The 23,010-nt window shown below is 41.7% G+C and overlaps 1 protein-coding gene across 2 annotated transcripts in view; it reads left to right on the forward strand.

Annotated features, from left to right (window-relative positions):
* LOC144818042 (granzyme A-like) overlaps positions 1 to 21,554 on the forward strand; it is a 150,695-nt gene extending 129,141 nt beyond the window's left edge. Inside the window, exon 5 of one of the 2 annotated variants that reach the window (XM_078675078.1) lies at positions 18,790 to 21,554. In XM_078675078.1, the coding sequence (XP_078531204.1) occupies positions 18,790 to 18,945 (156 nt within the window). In that variant the 3' untranslated portion in view covers positions 18,946 to 21,554. The remainder of the gene's footprint in view (positions 1 to 18,789) is intronic. The other variant, XM_078675080.1, reaches the window with a different exon arrangement.
* The last annotated feature ends 1,456 nt before the right edge of the window (positions 21,555 to 23,010 follow it).

Below are 23,010 nucleotides of genomic sequence, written 5' to 3' on the forward strand. Positions count from 1 at the left end.
TGATGAGGCGTCAATGTAATGGAAAAGGCAAGGGATTCAGATCCTTGGATACCGTCCATGGGCAGAATGGAGCAAGTGGCGCATTTATTCACCACCACTGCCACTCCACCACCCCTCCCCTTCAGTCTGTCCTGCCTGAAAATGTTGTAGTCAGGGGGGATAGCTATGGTTATATCGGGATTGGAAAATTCCCCCAACCAGGTCTCAGTCAGCATCAGACAGAGTGGCTTTTCCATAACCAGAAGGTCATAAATGTCCTGCGCGTGCCTGCATACTGACCTAGTGTTTAACAGCATGCAAGGATATTTCACACTATCGATCTCTATGTTTGGGCAAGAGAGCGGAACAGAGCTGGGAGACCACCCACAACCAGGACATCGCTTCTTGCCTCTATAGCGACCGGGAAAGACTGTATGACAGCCACCGGACGTCTTCTGCAAAGATCGTAGCTCTAACGACGTATAGCGTATCATAATAGGCGCAGGAGCAAACATACATGATGTAAGTCCCTACCCGCCGCCTCGCTCGCCTCCGGGGCGCTGACGGGCGCAGACGGGCTGGACTCTGGCGTGACTCCGGCGGTGATCCGGCATTCCCGCCGCGCGTGACCGCTGCGCGTCAGCATGACTTCCTTAAAAGGAGGTCAAGCGTCCTTAGGCGCTAGAGCGTGTACTGCACGCCCAGCGTCCTTCCCCTCACCCAATATGGCCGCCGAACTTCCCAACTGCCGAGGGGCAGCAACTAAAGGACCCAGGACCCGCAAAACGCGGTGGTTTAACAATTATAATGCAGGTATGAGGAGCAGGTATTAAAAGCAAGGGAAAACGAAATTAAAATGAAAGAAAATACAAAAAAACGAAGGATTGTTAAAATTGCTTGAGAATCAAGCTAGATGCCCCACAGAGCGAGCAATGCGGTATGACCGCTCTGCTCAGGTCAGATGTTCCAATAAATCAGCAAGACCGAGCCCTGCTCTTACCTTCCTTAAGAGGAGGTCGAGCGTCCTTAGGCGCTAGAGCGTGTACTGCACGCCATATCCTGGAGATGGAGAAAAACGAAAACAAGGAGACACCAAAACAGATCCAAAAGACCTGTATAGACTGTAAAACGGGAAGAAAAAAAAGATGGGAAGAGAACCATCTAACAATTTATGGAACCCATTCTATATAGAAAGGACAAAGGTCAGCTCCATCGCTTCTCCTTTTTGCGCATGGAGAAACAGCTTCAGATCTGCAGGGCTGTCGAAGGTGGTCATTTTGTCCTGATAGGTAACCTTGAAAAGACAGAGATGAATAAGATCATAACTAGAGACAGAGCCGCTACTTTGGCCATATCGAAGCATCACTAACTTGCTATTTAACATTTGTTAGCCTGGAATCCAGATGAAAAAAAATGTCTTCAATTTTCTGAAAAGAAAAGCTCCTCTCCACATCAAAACTCTTGTTTTTTAAGTTTATTCATAACATCTTCCAGCATTAAGGGAATAGCAATTTCTTGGTGAAATTGGATCTTTTTTAGCTGTTTATCGTTACCAGTGGATTCCTTATTAAAGATGATAAAAGAGGTAGGGAAAAAAATGGGTTGCAAAGAGGAGGGAATCCATTATAGAAACAAATAATAAGGAATTGGTTATGTAAAGTGTCACTAGTGGAGACTACGGCAGCCTGATGATGCGCTGCTGAAAAGGACTGGAACCTGAAATTAAGCAAGTATTAACAAGAACATAGGGGCATATTATCAAGGGGGTTTATCTCCGCTTTTTTGGCTTTAAAAGCCAAGAAAGCGGAGATAAAATTATCTCCCTATTACCTAGCTGTCGCTAACACCAGTTAGCGACAGCTAGTAGGAGATAGCGACCATCTTGGGCCCCACTTTGCATGTCAGTGATATTTATCACTAATGACATGCAAAGTGGGCGTGCCAAGATGTTAGCGACTGGAAACAGTCGCTAACATCGCTATCTCCTATTACCAACTTTTGGAGATATTCGCGCCAAGCGCGAATATCTCCAAAAGCTAACACCTGCCCCTGAGCAGTTCTTAGCCATGTTATCCAATGGGAGGTGGATAACATGGCTAAGAGCATTAGCTCGGTAATGCATGAATATCGCTGACTTTTCAGCGATATTCATGCATTGCGGCCGTTTTTTATCGCATTTGCGATAAACCTTGGTAATGCCAAGGTTTATCTGCGATAAAAATCGCCGCAGCTCAGCGGTAAATTTTTGTCTCTATCCAAGCAATAGCGATAATTATCGTTATTGCTTGGTAATATGCCCCATAGTCAAATAATATGGTCTAAGGTAACGAAATATTATGAAAACATTAGGAAATTAAATTATTGACCTGGTAACAATCTTAGACTCCTGAGATGATTTATATGGTAGCTATACAGAGGCTTCAGATCTTTAAAAAGTAGAACACATTCCCCCAGATTCATCAAGAACCCATTTTGCTATTCCTTAATAGCAAAAAATAACGATTCGATATTAAGGAATAGCAAAATGCAATGCATGAAATCACTAAAAAAATAGCGATTTCTTAAAATTCCTTAATTGCGACTCGCAATTAAGGAATACCTCCCCATTCATTCCTATGGGCCTAGAGGCCCATAGGAATGAATGAGAAGACATTCTCAATTTGCAAATCGCAATTAGCGAATCGCAAATTGATAATGCGATTTCAAGGGTGCATGGGTGTCCAAAGGACACCCTGTTGCACCTCTGAAATTGATCTGTGCACATATGTTGCGCACACACATGCCCTTAGGGGATGTGCTTGTGCAACATGAAACTTTGAAAAATGCACTTTAGTGCATTTTTCAAAGTTTTTGCAAATTACCATGAAGTTCAACTTCATGGTAATTTGCCAGCCCTATTAGCGAAATCGCTATTGTTAAACTTTAATGCATTGCATTTAAGGAATCTCAATTTGAGATTCTTTAAATGCAATAGCAATTTAAGTAATCGCAATTTTGAGATTTCTTTAATTGCGATTTTTGCATTTGGGATGATGCATCCCAAATGCAAAAATACCGGTCCAAATGCGAGCGGATTTTTGCTTGATGAATCTATGCCGTTGTCACTTAGTACTTGCCCCAAATCCATCGCCGAACTCCAAACATCGACATGGCCAGACAGGTTCAATCTCCCTCCGCCAGGAAGCTCCAAGGTATCCAGAGGGTCCCGGTTAGGTGGCCATATTGTGTCGCTACTGCACACACTCTTCTAGAGTTAGTCTTTTCTGAGCAAAAAAGTTTGCAGAGCAGATACTTTAACCATGGGACCTGCTCCCCAAACCTTCAGGGCTGTTGATAGCAGTGTCTCCTTCACAGCATAGAGATCCTCAGCACCAGTGCGGAAGTTTCTCAGGCACAGTGGCAAACGTCATGACATTTGGCGTGCCTGCTAGACAACCAAACCATCCACCTTGGTTCAAATAAGGCTACGATTCACTAATAACTTTGCAACTGAGGCAACTCCGAAGTCGGGGGGAGGGGAGGACCCTGCACATAAATATAGAAGGCAGGCCTATTTTTTTAAGAGCAGAGTTCTCTGTCCCAACTGCGGAGTCCCCCAAGTGGTAAAAGTTCTATTAATTTTTTGTGAATGCCACAAAAGAGTAAACTCACACAAAAAGTGGACATTTGTCTTTGTGAATAAAGCCTGTAGTTTTCTGATATAAAAATTCCTGCTCTCGATTTTCCTTGGTAGACTTCACTGGATAAGATCCAAGCATGAGCAATATGTTCTGAAATTATGAAAGAGGAACATCTGACAAGCTAGCAGGAACACTTCTACCCCATACTCCTTTTCATCAAATATAAAAGTCTAGTAGATGGTTTGGTAGCATTGGGCCTAAGGGCACCATTAATATTCAACTCTGTGGTGTAGTTCAAGTTAAACACACCTAGAACTGAGATAAGAGTGAATCAAAAAATACTTGCAAACGCTGGACATAAATTAAAAACCAACTGTACCCAAAACGATCTCGAGACATTTGATTGACTAGGAATACAGGTAACTGTGTCCATGCATTGTACTGGGCCATTTCACGCCAGTTAAAAGGAATAGCTACAGGAAAGCCATTATTAGATTGTTCTTATCAAGAACATCAGGGAAGCCCTAGAGAGAGTGACGAGATTATCGAAGCAACTGTGGTACAACACAGTTCCCCGAATGGCAGAAAGGAACTCGCACAAACCCTGAAATATTTAGTATCATGGAATATAGCGGGACTGAAACTAAAATTAATTGATCTGGAATGACTAGAGAACATGAATCGATATGAGCTGTGTCTTTTACAAGAAACATGGGCTTTGGATTCGCCCCAGAAGTTGGGCTATAGGACATTTAGTACTAATGCTGTTGCCTCAATAAGAGGTAGACCATCATGAGGCCTAGTCATAAGGGCTCAAATCTCCCTAAAGATAGAAATTAGCCAACTTGAATTTCCCTCCCCAGATATCCTAGGGGTAAAAATAAAAACACAAAACAAAGGTGATGTCTTTTTGCCAAATTTCTATAGCAGACCAAGAGCAGCTAGTACAGAATCACCAGTATTTGAGATATTGGATAACTTTTTAAGCACTAGAGAACCTAGGGCATCAGTAATAATAGGCAGGGACTTTAACTGCAAGTTTGAGCCTGGCACAGGCCTAGAAACCCTCCTAGAAGAACAGTATATGGCTAGAGGTAGTCCACCATTGGAAGCTGGACCTCTTTTACCATGCACAATGGCAGTAATGCAACTGGTTCAATTAGTCTCAGGGCAAGGACTGAAGGCCTGCAATGGTAGGCTGTCGTCAGACAGCCCGAGTGCATACTCATTCAAAAGAGGCACCACCGAGAGCAAAATCGACTATATATTAGCGAGTATTAGCCTATGGTATAATCTAATCGACTTAAAAGTAGAGCCAAAAGTGGACAGTAACCATCTTCTTTTGTGCTTGTCAATGGAGGGACTTTTTGAATCTTGGATTCTGGGAAAAAGCTCTACTCAGAGAAATTCTCTCCTAAACCCAATGATCAGTAATAATCGTAGAGCACTAAAATGGCCTTCCATTATTGGAAATCCTGAAGCCATGACAAAGCTCTACAACACCTTGGCAGATGTTTTATCGCCATTCACAAATATTGCCACGTGCTGGATCCCTATTTGGAAATACACGGTATCCTGGCAGAGAAACTAAAAATTCTCTTGAGCAAAACCCCTTGTGAGCATGAGTAACTGAGCACCATTATAATGCTTCTAAAATCGTGGGTTCTGCATCACGGGGTCAGCTGGAACAGGCCAGGAAGGCATGTAGAGATTTGTTTGTGTTAGAGGAGATAAATAGTTCCCATACTTATATGCAGAAAGTATATGAAGAAAACCAAATGGTCGGAAAGATGTTAGCTTGGTCAACCAGGGCTCGTCAAGACTCCGCCTTTATTGTAGAAATAATTGATCCTAAAACTTATGCTATAGTTACTGACAGAGCTGACATTGCGCACGTTTTTCTTGACCACTGTCGACAAGTATATACTATGAAATATTCCGTTAATTCGGATATGATCCATGAATATTTTGATTCACTTCAATTACCAACTATATCACAGGGTTCAGCTACGCAGATTCAGAAGGATATTACAGAGGCTGAGATATCGGTAGTTATTAGGAGTTTGGCTGGAGCAAAAGCTTGTGGCGAAGACGAAATTCCCATAAAATTTTATAGAACGTTTGTGAAGGAGTTGACACCATTTCTGAAAAAATTATTTGATAATATAAAAACGGATGGGGAGGTATCTTCGAATTTAAAAGGGCGATAGTAATAAGTTTTGTAAAAAAAGGGTAAACTATCTAATAGTCTCAACTCATTTCGACCGATTAGCTTATTAAATGCTGATTATGAAATTTGTATGAAGATCTGGGCCCAGCGCTTTGTTTTTGCATCCAAGGAAGTAATTCACTATGATCAAACGGGGTTTATACCGGGTCGTATGATGACAACAAATACTCGCTTTCTGATTCAAGCTCTGGTTTATTTTAATATTAACAGGACACCTGCCTGCATTATAATGGTAGATGCAGAGAAAGCTTTTGATTTAGTTAATTGGGATACTTTATTTTATACACTTTCTAGGTTTGGGAATCTGTCTTCGGTAATCACCATGCTTCAAAACATTTATCATGAGGCGCAGGCTGAGATAATAGTTAATGGGACCCAGACAAGGTTAATTGATATAAATCGTTACCCTAGGCAAGGTTGTCCCTTATCACCTCTCCTATTTACTTTCTTTATCGAGCCTCTCGCAATGAAAATGCGAGCTAATACGAATATTACAGCTCCGATAGACGGAATGGTGAAATTAAAACTTTTTGCTGATGACGCAATTATGTATCTGTCTCCTGAAACGTCTAATCTGCTTTCTACAATGGCAGAATTTAGGAAATTCGAACAAATAGGGGGATATAAAATTAATCCAAGTAAGACTGAAATTTTAAGTTTAAATACCGGGTCTGAATTTCTGCCAGATGATTTGAAACAGCAGGCATTAAAAACTGATCCTATACGGTATTTGGGGATTTATGTCACAGGACAATATGGTCAGTTATTAAGTTGAATTACAAAGTCACCAGAATTAAGATGCAGAAACTGCTTGATAAATGGACTAATCGTCCGCTAACCCTAATAGTGCACTAATTGAGATGTCTATTCTACCTCTTTTGATATTCCTTTTTTCCAACATTCCGATTAAGGTGAATGCTAGTTTTTTTAAAGGGATTCACTCTATGATTAGGTCATTTATTTGGAATAATATGGCAGCTAGAGTCAAGTTCCCGATCTTGCAACTAGATACTCAGTTAGGTGGCTTTACACTTCCAAATATGCATTCATATTATGAATCTTCATTTTTTGATTATGTTGCATGGTTATTATCCAAACAGAAGCTGGTCGATATTTTTTTATTTATAAAATGATTCAAGAAGCTGGAACACAACTTCCCACATTTTTAAAGACATCCAAACTCCCAAAGAAAACAAGGTATAAAACGTTAGTGGATTTTCCATATGGACTTTGTACTCTTTTTAAACAAAAGGAATTTTCGGGGTTTTTTTTCTTTAAAATTAACTGAGTGTAGAGATTTAGGCTTACATATTCATTCTGCTCAGTTGAAAACATGGAATGATTCCGGTTTGGGGAAGTGCAGGCCAGAGGATCTGGGAACAACAAACCTTTTTTTGAATTTATTCAAATTATTCATTTTTTGAAAAATATAATCTTATATTCAACACCCCTCCTGGAAAAATTGCTACTGCACTGTATAGTTCTAAGCTGACTGGAGTGGGCAATTGGTTTCGTTTAATGAGCTCCCAACACGAATCCCCACTGATTTTAAAAATGTTAGACAAAATTGCAATACTGTAAGATACAAAGAAACCTGGGGGTCTAAGATAAGAGAAACAAGAGTCAAATATGTACTCTTGATAGAGGGTCACATTCTACCATTTAAACACAGAAAGGGCATTTTTATCGACCTTGGTAGGATGAAGGTCTGATGTGAGCCCTACTTGACAAAATCTGAAAATATGCTAAAATGACCAATTTTCGCCATATTTATTTTATTTATTTATTTGAACTTATATTGCGCGCAGCTACCCTCAATGGGTTTCCCGGCGCCAGGGATAGATAAAAGAAAGAAAAACAAGCAAAAGGCCCAAAACAGAACAAACACTGCAGAGGGATTAATTGAACAGAAGGGTCTTCAGTTTTTTACGAAAAGAGAGGAGATCAGTCTCGGCTTTCAAGGCCGGCGGAAGAGCATTCCACATCTTTGGGCCAAGATAAGAAAACGAGCGGCCACCCATTTTGGCCAGTTTAATTCTGGGAACAGAGAAATCGCCACTAGTGGAAGATCTTAAAGTGCGACCAGGTTTATAGACTTGAACCAGGTTCTGCAGGTATTTAGGAGCAGAACCCTGCCTGATTTTAAAGAGAAGGCATAAGGTTTTAGATTTTACACGGTTCGGGACCTTAAGCCAATGAAGGTCACGCAGAGCCTGAACTGCGGAAGATCTCCGGGGTACATTGCACAATAAACGAGCTGACGAGTTTTGCACCACCTGAAGCTTATTTATAGTGGCCTTATCGGCCCCAAGATAAAGCACATTCCCATAGTCGATGCGGGAGATCACAAGAGCCTGGACGACAGTTCTCTGAGTAGAGCAAGGTAGCATCCATAGGATCTTCTGCAACCAACTTAAGGTGGAAAAACAGATTGCAGCGACCCTTGTTACCTGCTGTCTCAGAGAGCCTATCGTCGATGAGGAAGCCGAGGTTGCGGGCTACGGGGGCTGGATTCGGCAAAGGACCCACATCACAGGGCCAATGCCGAGGGCCCCACAGATCTTTATTCTTGCCCAAAATAACAACCTCGGTCTTGTCACCGTTGAGCTTGAGCAGATGGTCATGCATCCAAGTAGCAACGCGTGACAGGCCAGATTTCAAGGCAGAGACCTCATGGCCCTCACTGCTGGAGAGAGAGAACACGATCTGCGTGTCGTCGGCATACGAATCGATTGTCAAACCGGCGTCCTCCACGATGGTAGCAAGGGGTCTGACATAGATGTTAAACAGCAGAGGGCTGAGAATCGACCCCTGGGGGACGCCAAATGCCGATGAATAGACAGCAGATTCATCTTCTGTCGAAAACACCTTAAAGGTGCGCTCACTTAGAAAGGAGGCAATCCAGGCCAGTGCAGATCCAGCAACACCAAGGGAGCGGAGAGAATCAAGAAGAATGGAATGAGACACGGTATCGAACGCTGCACTCAAATCCAAAAGGATGAGTGCAAAGGTCTCCCCGCGATCGATACCGTGCCGAAGCCTCTCCGTCACCCCGAGGAGTGCGGATTCAGTGGAGTAATGTGCGCGAAACCCAGATTGGGGCGGATGTAGATATCCCGCGTTCTCGACAAACGAATTAAGCTGAGTGTTCACATGTCGTTCCAAGATTTTAGAACATGCAGGCAGCAGGGATATGGGCCTGAAATTGGATAAGTTAGTGATGTCCGCGCCGGTCTTTTTCAGCAAGGGAACGACCATGGCATGCTTCCACTCCTGTGCCACCCTAGACTCTGTAAGAGATCTATTCAGAAGTCTCATTAGGACTCTCCGTGGCGCGAGGTCCATCAGTTTTAGGATTTTCATAGGAACAGGGTCCCAGGGGGAGCCTGACCTGATACTGTTCAAGCACGATGAGAAAGTGATGTCATCAAACAATAGCCAGTCGTAGATGTGCATTGAGGGAAGGGGAAGAGGACTGCTAAAAGTGGAGAAGCGTGGCTCAGTGGTTAGAGGCGGCAGACCCGGAAGCTGAGATCAGCCGTGGACCAGGGTTCGATTCCCCGCCTCGGCGGGTCTCGGGCTCAAAAATTCCACGGACTCGACAATTCTCGCTCCGGTGCCTACTCGACTCACGGGGGCACACTCTGCGACTCTGGGCAATAGCTTGCTTAATCTCCACTATGGCCCCTCGCGGCGGGATGCCTGGCTTTCACCTTGTGAATACCCTGCCGGGGTATCTCACAGGGTAATACCAGGACGGGTTCCCTAAGCAAGCGCCTTGAGACCCCTGGGTGATTAGTGCGCTATATAAATCGAAACACATTTACATTTACAAAAGTAGCCGCCGGTAGGGAATCAGCAGATGGCGGAGGAGTAATCAAGGATTCATGAATACGCTCCACCTTAGAGATAAAGAAATCTGCGATGGCATCACACTGTGGTTTATCCAAAGCCGGAGGAGAAGGTACCGTGTCTGCTCCCGTTAGCTTCTTCACCACTGCAAAAAGAGTCCGCGGACAGTTCTGTGCTACAGAATATACAATTATATATCATATACAATCAGCAAATGAAATCCCACGGATCCCCTGAATCCCGGGTTTGTAGGCCCAGGCCAAAGGCCACCGCCTTATGTTATCAAAATCCACTGGGCCTAAATAAGTTTTAAACGTGCATTTCTGATGTGCTGAACACAGCGAGGCAACTCGAGCAAACCTGGAAAGTACAGTAGCCTTTCACAAGCCCCATTGCAAGACACCCCCCACACACACACGTACACAGACCCAGCCAGTACAAGTTGGCACATCTTGGATTCTTGCAGAAATATTGTTTTGAAAGATAGCTTGCACAAAATAAAAGCCACAGCACCTCAGCACCTGTCGTAAGTTCCGCTCTCACATATATTTTTAGAGATATGTACGTGACAAGATGTTCTTTGTTTATATCTTGTGGTCAAACATGGCCAACCAACCATGGGGACACCTAACCCTTTCCGATGTCCTAGGACACATGCGGTTAAGCCACCTGCACCGAAAGTGCGTAAGCAAGTGCATCACCATAGAACCCTGGTTCCGTATGTTCAGGTATATCAGACCCAACCGTCAAATTTGAAGTCAGAACTCTTCTGCAAGTGCTTGGCATGAGCGTGAGTTCTCCGGATAGCCGTATATCTGACTTGGGACATCAACGCCTCTCTCTCAGGTGGTAAAACTCCCAAGCTAGATAACATTTCTGCCTTTTAGATCTCTGACTATACTCTGTATCTTCCATCTACACCCAATTCCTTCCATTTTAGGTTTCCCTAAGTGATTATGTCTTGTATGGCTAGCCTCCCTAGTTAGGCAGTCTCTAGGGAATGGATTTTATAGAATGTGTTCTGTATTCTCTAACTAATTTCAATTGTGCCTTTTAAAATATTCCAGTCCTTTTGCACCTTGGGTCTCTTTAGAATGTTAAACTTGCATGGATAATTCTCTTCAGAAAAGCACATTTTTAGGCGCCATATTTTCATAGAATGTATTCTGTGCCTTTTTGAATCCCTAATTGATTTAAACATGTTTTTTAGTAGATCCTTATTCCAGCTTGCCGTATAAAAGTTTGAGCATTTGTCATCTAGCATTTATGCCTGACAGAATGAAGTCAGATTTTCATAATGGTTTTCCTTAGTTACATGAACTAATATGCACTCATTGATATGCAGGTGATTTAACAAAATAAAAGTGCCACCTCAAATATGATCTTTGACATCTCATATCAATGTTCCTTGTTCCTCAGTGAAGTGTTGCGTCGGTGGCCTGTGACCACGGCTCATGACCACAGCGGGGTGGTTTGTGGCTTGTGACCACACCCTAAAGGGGCTTCAATTCTCCCTTTCTCACTCTAAACTCGTAAGACTAGATGCAGCTGAGGTACAAGGTAAATAACCAGTAAGTCTTACCCAGAGTTAGTAGCCCAACGCATATAACCACTAGCAAAGGTAGGTGAAGGCCAAGGTCCAGAGATGGATTCCCATCAAAGTCTTGTTAGTGATCTAATGTTATCATCTGGTCATCCAAAGGTTGGGCTAGAATGTCTCTAAGTCATTGAGACAACTTGTAGGCCCACCATGTAGGACTGGGAACAAACCCACGATTACTTGTAGACCATGCGTGAGATCACTAAATGGGATCAAGTGCAGTGCAAAAAATGAAGATTAAAAGTAGAATAAAGAACAAACAGCAAAGATACTTTAATGGCTGTAAGTCTTTTTCTGATTAAAAACCAGAACAGCGCAAAAAAGCAGTGTAAACAAATATCTGCTTGTGGGCCGACATGTTTCTGCCATAAAGGGGGTTACCTCCCAAGGTTTTCTTCAGGGCCTCTGTTCTAATAAGGTTGTTTTGCAACTGTTAGTGCGAACTACAAATATAAACCATATAAACTGTGGATAAAGTAAAAACATAAAGGATATGTATTTCTATTAATCCATGTCAAATGGTGTCTTGTTCACCTACAATGAAATACAAAATGGTGTAAGTACATTAGGTATAACTCTATATATTTATCAAAAAAGTAATAAATTGTAAAAGGCATCATAGGTTCCTTACTCACCCATAATGACAGGGGATATTACCTCACCTCGCCTGGACCAAGCTCAGGGTAAGGGAGGCCACGCTCTAAAAAGGTAGAAAAAAGGGTTGCTCAAATACAAGGAAAAAGAGACTGCTCCTTTCCATAGATTTAGGGTCCCTTGCAACTGTCTTAGCTTTAGAGCCCTTCCTCACAAACCTCTGTCTCCTAGGCTCACCCACAAACTTACTGACTTAGCAATTAAAAAATGAGCAGAGAAAATCTCTCTTCCTACTCTGTCTGCTTAAGAACACTGTCTTTGGAAGAATAAACCCTTAGATTAGACCATTGCTTACCTCTCCGTTGTTACCTCGGTCGATTCCTGAGGTTGGGAGAGGCAACGGGAGAGGAGCAAAGGATGTCTCTTATAGGGCGTCTCCTCCAATATCAGTTGGAAATGTATGTTACCTGAAGGCCAATCAGAGCGCTCGTTGTTCGTGTTATCGAGCGCTCTGTCTGAACGTTTATACAAAGCATAAGAGAAACTGTAAGGCTCACCAAGTAAGGTGAAACTTCTGACAAGCCCTGTTCTTCAAAATTACTTGAAAACTCACGGATAGTACACAGCGTGATCTCGCGAGAGGGGAACGTACTACAAAATGACGTCTTACTTGTGGGATTTGTAGTTTTATCTTTCAAACATCGGGAGTTCGATCCCTTAATGTTTTGTGTGGACAAGATTTGATAGAATAAAGGTCTACTATCAATATATGCATGACATGCATCTTCAAATAAAGCTGTTGCGTGTCCTACATAGGCGTGATGTATTGTAAAATGCCCTCGTATATTATGGTAGTTCAGACTGCAACTATGACAGCGTCTAAAGACTCCATTGTAGTATGATGTAAATACTACATTGTTAAATTATTCCGTTCCTCTTACTCACAATCAGTGAGGAAGCTAGTATGTATGTTACTGTGTTAAGGACACTCTTATGGTTGAATGGATCATTTAGTAGTCTGATGCTTATTAGGTGTTTAGGTAGTCGGACAATATAAGGAGGCGGACCTTCTAACTAAACTGGGTAGCATACAGATGGTGTAAAGGTTACTACCAATTACTAGCATGAAAGGGTTTCAAGGCAGTGTAACCTCTGCTAGTACTTCTTGAATGTAGTTCATCAGAAAAGAAGTGCTATGGTTTTTGAATACAGAAAAGAATACCCCTCATGGTAAACAGGTTGGTTGGAAAACAAAACAATGAATATGTGCCCAACTTTAATTACCTGGGTATTACCCTTGATACCAAATTGACATGGAAACCTCACATGCCTAAATGTTAGACTATTTTGGTTCAGAATTCCATCGCAATTCTGAAAAGCAACAGAAAAGTATGCCTAAAGCAGTGTCACCTGCCTTGGAAGTTTATAAATGTAGGGCGCAAATAGCAACCCTCTATGGTGCAGAACTTTGGGGTGTTAATAGTCAGAATATGCTTACTGTGCTTACCGTGGAAGAGAACACATTCATAAGGATGTTATTGCAGCTTCCAGTACGCACAACCATGATCCCTATTATCCAAGACATAGAACTCAGGCGAATCGAACCCCAAGCCATATTAAGACCCTTATTATTCTGGGTCCGTCTCTGGACCATACAAGAACTCAAATACTATTAAGAGGAGTTAATCGAGATATTAAGACTAGACTAATGTTACACTTCCATGTCTCTGATATAGGCGTAGTTGGTTTTATAAACTAGGTTTAAACAGCTGTTGGGATGATCCCTATTTATCAACACATTTTTCAAAAAGAAGCTTAAAAAACACCTACTGGATGTACACCCAGGATACGATGCATTATAGTTCAAAGGCAGGAAGGGTCACCACGCAATTGTTATCAATAAAACCAGTCCCCTATTTGAAGTATATGTGGATGAAATACAACCTCAACAAGCAAAGTCCCTGTACATGATGTTCCGCTTTTATGTTTTACAGATTAAATCCAATACATCTAATTGGTTGTGCAACAATACAGATGACAGAGAGGCTATTTGCGCCTCACGTACACAGAATGTTGTAGAAAATGATCCCCATATATTACTTTTGGCCCAGCGTATACTATTCCCCAGAAACAATGGAAAAAACTATTCTGTTGTAACATGGGAATCAGGTCATATTTAGGAGCGCTAAGAATTTTAAAAATAGATACATCCCAGAAAATAGTTTTTAGCCTTAGCAGATACTTATTTGCCATAAATGTAATACGCAAGAGAAAGGGATAGAAATGTTCACACACTAATGCCCTTTTAACTATTGATTTTAGTATTGTATGTCTTATATAGTCCCTTGTTCCCATATCTGAATGTGGACAATGTGATTGATGCATTTGCACCTTATCATCCTTAGAAATGATTTTGCACTTTATTGTCCATAAATTGAACAGGTTTTCAGTTTTCACTAACCACAAGCACTGTTTTACCCGAAAGTGGAGAAATTGATTGATACATTCACACTTTACTAACTTTATGGTTGACTTCGAATTCTGTTGTTTTAAAATTGAACGGGAAGTACAGTACTACTATTCACAAGTGATGTCATTTATTTTTATAATTGATTTTAACAAATCTAAAAATAGGCGCCTGGGATCCAGCTAGGAATCAATATGTGAGGGACTGTGAGACTACACTGTATTACACATTTGGCTTGGCCTAGACTTAACATGCATGAAATGTACAAACGTGTATCTTTTATGGGGTTTTTTTAAAACCTGAATAAAGTATGTGCAGAGTTCTCTGTCCTGACTGCCGAATTTCCCCAGTGGTAACATTTCTATAAAATCTTTTTTTGTGCATGCCAAAAAAGAGTAAACTCACACAAGTGTACATTTATCTTTGTGAATCAGGCATGTAGTTTTCTGACATAAACATTTCTGATCTTGATTTTTCTTGGTAGACTTTTCATCCAACATTTTGGTGGTTTTATATCCTATGCCATGTCACATTGCCAGTGGAAAAGCTAGTCTAGTGATGGAATTTTTACCACTAGCGGAGTCTTATAATAATGTATTCCAAGGTGCTACATATATTGTCATGCTTACTCGTGAAAATCTACCCTATCCTTGGCAGTCTTTCTTAGAGGTAACTCCACCAGAAATGTTGATGAATCAGATTATACTGAGCAGCTGATCATCACCATTTATGGCAGTTACCTATGACCTTAGTTGGGCTTGATGATGAAGCATAAGAAATTTGTGCTACACACTCCATATAGGTAACTCAACTCAAGTATAAGAAAACTATTTTGGTTACCCAGGAAACCATAAAAGTACATGAAAATCATGTTATTACCTACTCACAGTAGCCCTTTGCACACAGATAAAAATATCAGAAAATACAGAACACTGTTGCAGAAGGTGCTTCCTTCTTCCAGCTACAGAAATAGCAAATAAAGTGCAAGTGATAAACAACAAGGGGTTAAATAATTCCCAGATAACATATGGAAATAATCAATTAAGCAAAATAATAAAATACACAGTATCAACACAACATCATTTGATAAGAAAAACAATGGTCATTAAGTTTCCCCTACATATTAAAAGTTGTTTTCCTTATGTTGATAACACATTTTAAATTGGAGCAAATATTTAAATATTTAAACGGGGAGTCAAGTTGTTGAAGATAAACCAGGGCTGCATCATGACTTCTGATTCTTTGGTTCCAGATTCTTAGAATTAAAAACTTTTTTGTAAAATCAATATAAAATTGCCAAAAAAGGTAAAGTGAAAAAACTCTGTGGAGAAGACTCCTGACATGGACAAATCTGAATTTTGGTTGAATCAAATTAACTAAGCGGAAAACCAAGGTGCCACCTCAAAAAGCCCAGCCTGAAACAAGTTAATAACATTCAGTCCTAAGTATTATCAATTCAATTTAAATGAGGCCCCAAAGCTGTTGTGCTGTGAAGATCAAAATACTCCTTTATGGTTAATTTAATAAATGTATGTTCTTCAAAGAGGCTGCACCTCTTCGCCGTGAAGGTAGTTTTCACCCAGGCCATATTAGATTTAGTCATGATGGTCAGCTTAAAAAAAGGGCTGGCCTCCCCAATGTCATCAGTTTGGTTTTGATGTAGTTAAGCCCAAGGCGTTTTTAGGCCTTTCTCACATGATAGACAGTCCTTTACAACCTCCCTGTTAAATGAGGCAAGGGGATTCTCCCAAATCAAACACCACAAAAGTAGGGGGCTCAATTTAATATCTTCCTCATAGTCCACTCCAAGCTCCTGGTGCGTGATAAAAGATCAAAACGCAGGTGGAACACCCAGCTGTCGCCTCAACACCCTATTTGTTCAGCCTGGAGGGAATTTATGTTAGAGTATCCCCAGATAAATGACCCATAAGTGAGGACTGGGAGACATTTTCTTCTAAAGACCTCCAGCATTTGAGCCAGTTTTGCTTCCAGCGTGATTAGCAAGGTTAAAAACATGCCCACCTGAACTTACACATTTCTCACACACTTTAGCAGCATGTGGTTCCTAATTACCCCACGCATCGAAAACAACAACTGACTATGAAAAATCCTGGAATATGGCAATTGGGTGACCTTGTAACGACATACCATGCATCTTATGTTGCCTGAGGTTATAGGCCATAATTAAAGTTTTGGATTGGCTGGTGACAAGAACAAATGACCCCATGAAAGTAATAAATGCATGGAATATGGTGTTGAGACCATTGTGGGTTCTGGAGAGAAAAACTGTGCCATCCTCCTACAATAAAACTGGGACCTTTTCCTTGGCAATTGATCTAATGTCTAAAACTTTGTTGGACAGGGCAATGCCAAAGCCATTAACATATAAAGGAAACAACAGTGGAACAAGAACACAGCTCTGGCTGACCATTCTCCACAGTTTAAAGCTTTCAGTTCACTCACCTTAAGGGCAATACCTGACTGAGACAGACACATCCTGATGCAAGGCTCTCAAAAACTGCACCAGGTCACTGTCTACCCCTAGACAAGTCAGGATCTCTCACAATTTGGACCTTACAACACTGTTGAAAGTGCAGGAGAGATCGATAAAAGCCAGGCAGATGGAGCACTGCGTAACAACAGTGTATTTGCTGATCAACAGATGCAAATGTAAGCATTGCTCCACTGTGCCGAACCCTTCATGAAACCCATACTGCACCTCCAACAGCGTGTCCGACTCCTTGATCCAGGTTAAAAGGTACTCCAAAACAACCCTCCCTGACAGTTTAACAGCAGAATGCAGCATGGAAATTGTCTGGTCAACCCTGAGGTTTGGGAATTGCCCTTTTAAAAAATCGATACAACTACACAAGTTTTGGATTGGCTGGTGGCAAGACCAAATGACCCCATGAAAGTAATAAATACATGACATAAGGTGTTTAAACCATTGGGGGTTCTGGAGAGAAAAACTGTGTCATCCTCATACAATAAAACTGGGACCTTTACCTTGGCAATTGATACTAGTGTCTAAAACTTTGTTGGACAGGGCAGTGCCAAAGCCATTGATATATAAAGGAAACAACAGTGGAGCAAGAACACAGCTCTGGCTCACCGCTCTCCACAGTTTAAAGCTTAAGGGCTATACCTGACTGAGACAGACAAATCCTAATTCAAGGCTCTCATAAACTGCACCAAGTCACTTTCTACCCCTAGACTAGTCAGGATCTCTCACAATTTGGACCTTACTACACCTTGTAGGTGCAGGAGAGATTGATAAAGGTCAGGCAGATGGAGCACGGTCTAACAACAGTGTATTTGCTGATCAACAGTTGAAATTTTAGGCATTGTTCCACTGTGCCAAACCCCTCACGAGTGGCATCCTAGAAGTGGCGCAGTGAAATCTTGTAGATTTCACTGCATCACTTTTACGAGGCTTTCCTGCGTGGGAACACCCACCCTGAATACATTATACCTGACGCAGGTATAATGTGATGCAAGACTTTACAACGTGATGCATCTCCCTAGATGCATCACATTGTAAATTGGCTGCATTTTTTACGATGCTGCTGCCTCACAAAATTGATGCAACAGCGGCCAAAAGAGTTGCAATAGGCTTGAAAATCTGCCCCACACTATTTTGTAAATGTTCACAACTTGCACTTTATCTTCTGACTCCTTTCATAATAATCTTATATTTCAGGGTACAGCTTAATTCTCTAAATGAAATATGCTTAACAAAGAGCCACTGCTCCCAGCTTCGATATTGTTGCACCCAAGATGTTGCTTCATTGCATGATTTTGTTTCTAAGGCAAACAGAGGCATCTCACACAAAGTTGTACAACTATTTCACTCTTGCCTTAAAGAAAAAAGTCAGACCATTTAAATTTGGGAATGTTTTTTAACAACTGAATAGAAAATGGTGTCCCTATTACACTGGATTCATGGCAGACATATCATGAAAGTCTGCCAAGCACACATCTACTCATAACAAGATGTAGTGCTGGTTTCTTAGAGGTAGCAATGCCCTTGAAAGATTGAGATCGATATCAGAGCCAACTCTTCTTTGATTTGGGGTTTCTATTTTGTGGTGCTCTGGACTCAGCCTGCATGTCCTGTTTTCAAAATCCATTGGCTGTCAGTCCAATGCTTTGCTCTCTATTGAAGGTATTAACCTGCTAATCAATTTGGGACAAATACACCCAGGCTGAAATGGATTAGGTGCAATGGCAACTTTGGAGTCTAGGAGATGCATTTGAAGCTATTACTTTTTGATGAATTTCCAAACTTTTGGGTGATTCCTGCAACTAACTAGTTTACTATGTTGAGTAATTGTCCATCTCAAGCAATTCAAAATGTTGACAAATGATTGGTGTAACAAAAAGCTAGTCTTTCTTAATGTTACTAATCCTTTCTACCTACTTCAGCACTTTACATTTTTCTTCCTAGGGAGACTCCGGCGGCCCATTGATCTGCAACAGAGAACTCCGAGGCATCACATCATTTGGACCTCGAATTTGTGGCCAAAAGAAGCCCGCTGTGTACACTCTTCTCACAGATGACTATCTGAGCTGGATAAGGAAAATGACGGGAGCAGATTTATAATGGATTCATAATCCACGCTTACCTCCCAACAAGAACCAAAAGCCACCACTGAACACTGTCAAACAATAGCTAACTTCTTCACTGACAAAATAGCCAAAACTGATTGCTCCCTGTCCCTTGAGATTACCTCCACAACCCAACCTAAAGACTCCACCAACACCGAACTCCCTCTACCACAGAATAACTCTACTTGGTCGGATTTCAAACTCTTGACAGAAGATGAAAAGTTAAACATTACTGCCAAACTCAAACCCACATCCCACTTCGCAGACCCTCTGCCCTCAACTTTTGTTCCAAAACTCAACCACATCATCATCTGACTCTGGACCAATTCATAAATGCCTCTCTATCATCAGGCCTTGTACCAGACTCCCTCCAACTCTGACAATTCACTCCCATACTAAAAAACCTGGTGTAAACTCTAATGATCTTAACAGTCTCAGACCCATCACCAATCTCCCTTTCCAAGCCAAAACACTGGAGAAATGTGTCTTACTTTGACTTAATCAATACATAGAAGAATTCAACCTCCAGGAAACCTTCCAATCAGGATTCAGGAAAGGCTGCAGCACCGAAACTGCTATACTCAATATAACAGACAACATACACAAGGCCCTGGATGAAGGGGACTCCTGCCTTTTAATCCTACTTGACCTCTCAGCAGCATTGGATGCAGTACAACTCCAGGCCGTACTGGAGACCCTCCAGAAACGCAATGGTATCAGTGGCAATTTCCTGAGATGGTTCACGTCATATCTTCAACATTGCTTCCAACATATACAAATTTACATATGTTTCTTGATCCCTGCACCAGTAGCTCAAAGAGTACCTCAAGGTTCCATGCTCTCACCAGCCCAATTCAATCTCTTCATGGAACCCCTCATAGCGATCCCGAACCAAGCTGGTATCAAATATCACCTATATGACGACGACACAAAACCCTACTACAGAATAAAATCCCTCAGCGACATACACCATCTTAATGCTACACTAACCAAGATTCAAACTTAACTTCTGATAAATCACCTGAAACTAAACCCTAACAAGACTGAACTCATACTCATCTCCCCAATTAAAAGTCCCCTACCCATCCCTGAGTGGCTCAAAAACTTGGATTCACTGAACAGCCCTATCGCACTATCCAAATCTGTGAAATCCCTAGGTATCACCCTAGACGCAAACCTATCAATGAAAGATCACATCAAAAATCTGCGAAAGGTGCATGCTACACCTAAAGCATCTAAAAAAAAATCAAACCATTTATCCCACGTGAACATCTTAAAACTGTGGTTCACTCACTATCCCTCTCGAAACTTGACTACCACAATGCCAACCTAACCGAAACTCCCGAAATCCACCTCCAGCCCCTAACCACAATCCTCAATGTGGCTTCCAGACTCATCATAGGGACCAAAGACCTCAATCACATCTCCCCAGTTCTCAAAAGTTTCACTTGACTCGCCATCGAAGGAAGGAGCATCTACACAACTGCATGTATCACCCTTTCCATACTACAACCCCCAAATATCTAAAATCTAAACTATCACAAGCAGGGAAAAGCCGGGTTCTGAGAAGATCCAACTCGCTCTTCCTCATACCCACTATACTAAAAAGAAAAAATAAATTAATCCCAGACACGCTCCTTCTCCAAAAAGGCCCTCAAAATCTGGAACTCACTCCCTAAGGTACTACGCTGCAACCCTTCCTTCTCCTGCTTCAAATGAGAGCTCAAGTCTCTACTACTTACCAATGGGCAGATTTACAAGTCCCTTGCAAAACTTTTGTGCTGCTGGTGAGTCACTTTTGTTACGCAATGGCATCGTAAAAAATGAGGCAATTTTACATCGTGGCATATCTACGGAGATGTGTCACCTTGTAAAGCCCTGCGTGAAATGATACCTTTGTCAGGTATAATGTATAAAGGGTGGGCGTTCCCATGCAGGAAAGCCTAGTAAAAGTGACGTAGTGAAATATACAAGATTTCACTGCGTGGCTTTTAGGACGCCACTGCGTCAAAACATTACGCCTGCTTGAAGCCGGCGTAAGGAGTGACGCAGTGTATTATAAGTAGGCCGCAACACGCATTGCTAGAGTTGTGTCGTTCTTGCGACACGACTCCAGCAATGCGTGACTTTTCCGTCACCAGATGCATCAGAATTTCAGACTCATACTTCAATCCTTGCGCCATTGTGCGCTGTATTGTAAATATGGCACATCTATCGTGGTGCAAGCGTTTTTCCCTCAGGCGCAGTTTCTTGTAAATCTGCCCCCAAGTACCACAGCTAGAGCATGCAATTACTTACACCTCCCAAAGACCCAATTCTTCTAGACAATTCCAGTCGGATTCCTTACCACGCTAACTCAAACCTACGCCTCCTCCCCAGCACTCAATGACTTTATTGATTTATATTATCATGCTCTCACTGTGTATGCTTTAATACTCTGTTCTCCTATATTTCTGTATATGATTTCATGCATTGCCTTTTTACCTCTCACCATGTACTTGTGTAAACTTATTCTCTAAATATGTAAAGCGCTCTGTTACTTTTAAGTCGAGCCAGTGCTATAGAAAACTCAAAAATAAATAAATAAATAATAATAATAAATAATGTAAATTTTTTGTTCTGAGTTTAGTGCTAAGATGTAAAATGAGTATTGTGCATTTAAGGGTTTATCAATAACTCCATATTATGTAGATAACTTTTAAATCTGAAAAAAGGGATTTTTGGTGAACATGTGGGATTAGATACCATGGGCCTCATTTATGAAAAGTGACGCATCGCTGTGTGAAAACAGCGATGCGTCACTTTTCATTGCGCCCTCCTTGCAACACCAATGATGCGTCATATTTACAGTATGACGCATCATGGCGTAAGGAGTTACAGATACGTTAGTATTTCTGACGTATCTGTAAAGTGACGCATTGCTGGACTGTGTCACAAAAGTGACGCAACTCCAGCAATGTGTCCTTTCACATGGGGCAAACCCCATGTGAAAGGGCCTGCGTCAATCTTACGCCTGCTGCGAGGCAGGCAAAGGAAATTGATGCATTTGCATGCTAGAAGTGGCGCAGTGAAATCTTATAGATTTCACTGCGTCACTTCTATGACCCTTTCTTGCGTCAGAACGCCTCCCTGCATACAATATACCTGGCGCAAGTATAATGTAGCGCAGAGGTTTACAAAGTGACACATCTACCTAGATGCGTCACTTTGTGAATATGGTGCAAGAAGGCAAATTTTTTACGCTGCTGGTGCGTCACAAAAAGTGACGCACCGGCGGCGTAAAAATTACGCACTGCCTCATAAATTAGGCCCTATATACCCTAAGATATAAGCATATTGCAACTGGTTGAGGAGTTTCTGAGATAATATAGATGAGCAGAGGCACATTTCCTTTATAGGGTAGTGGAATTCTCATGTGACTTACAATGTCCTTTTTAAGTATCACAGAGGGTACTTTGGGGCACATCTAACCTGGGCTTCTATTGGAATTCTGTAACGCATATTAGAAAGCCCATTATCGCAGTTTTAGTGGCAGTTTCCTGCCGCTAAAACTGCGATAATTTTAACGAGGTTCTTGCTAATATTCCCCTAAGGGGCATATTACCAAGCAATAGCGATAATTATCGCTATTGCTTGGTTAAAGACAAAGGGGCATATTATCAAGGGGGTTTATCTCCGCTTTTTTGGCTTTAAAAGCCAAGAAAGCGGAGATAAAATTATCTCCCTATTACCTACCTGTAGCTAACACCAGTTAGCGACAGCTAGTAGGAGATAGCGAACATCTTGGGCCCCACTTTGCATGTCAGTGATATTTATCACTAATGACATGCAAAGTGGGCGTGCCAAGATGTTAGCGACTGGAAACAGTCGCTAACATCGCTATCTCCTATTACCAACTTTTGGAGATATTCACGCTAAGCGCGAATATCTCCAAAAGCTAACACCTGCCCTGAGCAGTTCTTAGCCATGTTATCCAATGGGAGGTGGATAACATGGCTAAGAGCATTAGCTCGGTAATGCATGAATATCGCTAACTTTTCAGCGATATTCATGCATTGCG

The sequence above is a fragment of the Lissotriton helveticus genome, chromosome 2_1 (assembly GCF_964261635.1).
Source record: "Lissotriton helveticus chromosome 2_1, aLisHel1.1, whole genome shotgun sequence".
Classification (NCBI taxonomy): Eukaryota; Metazoa; Chordata; class Amphibia; order Caudata; family Salamandridae; genus Lissotriton; species Lissotriton helveticus.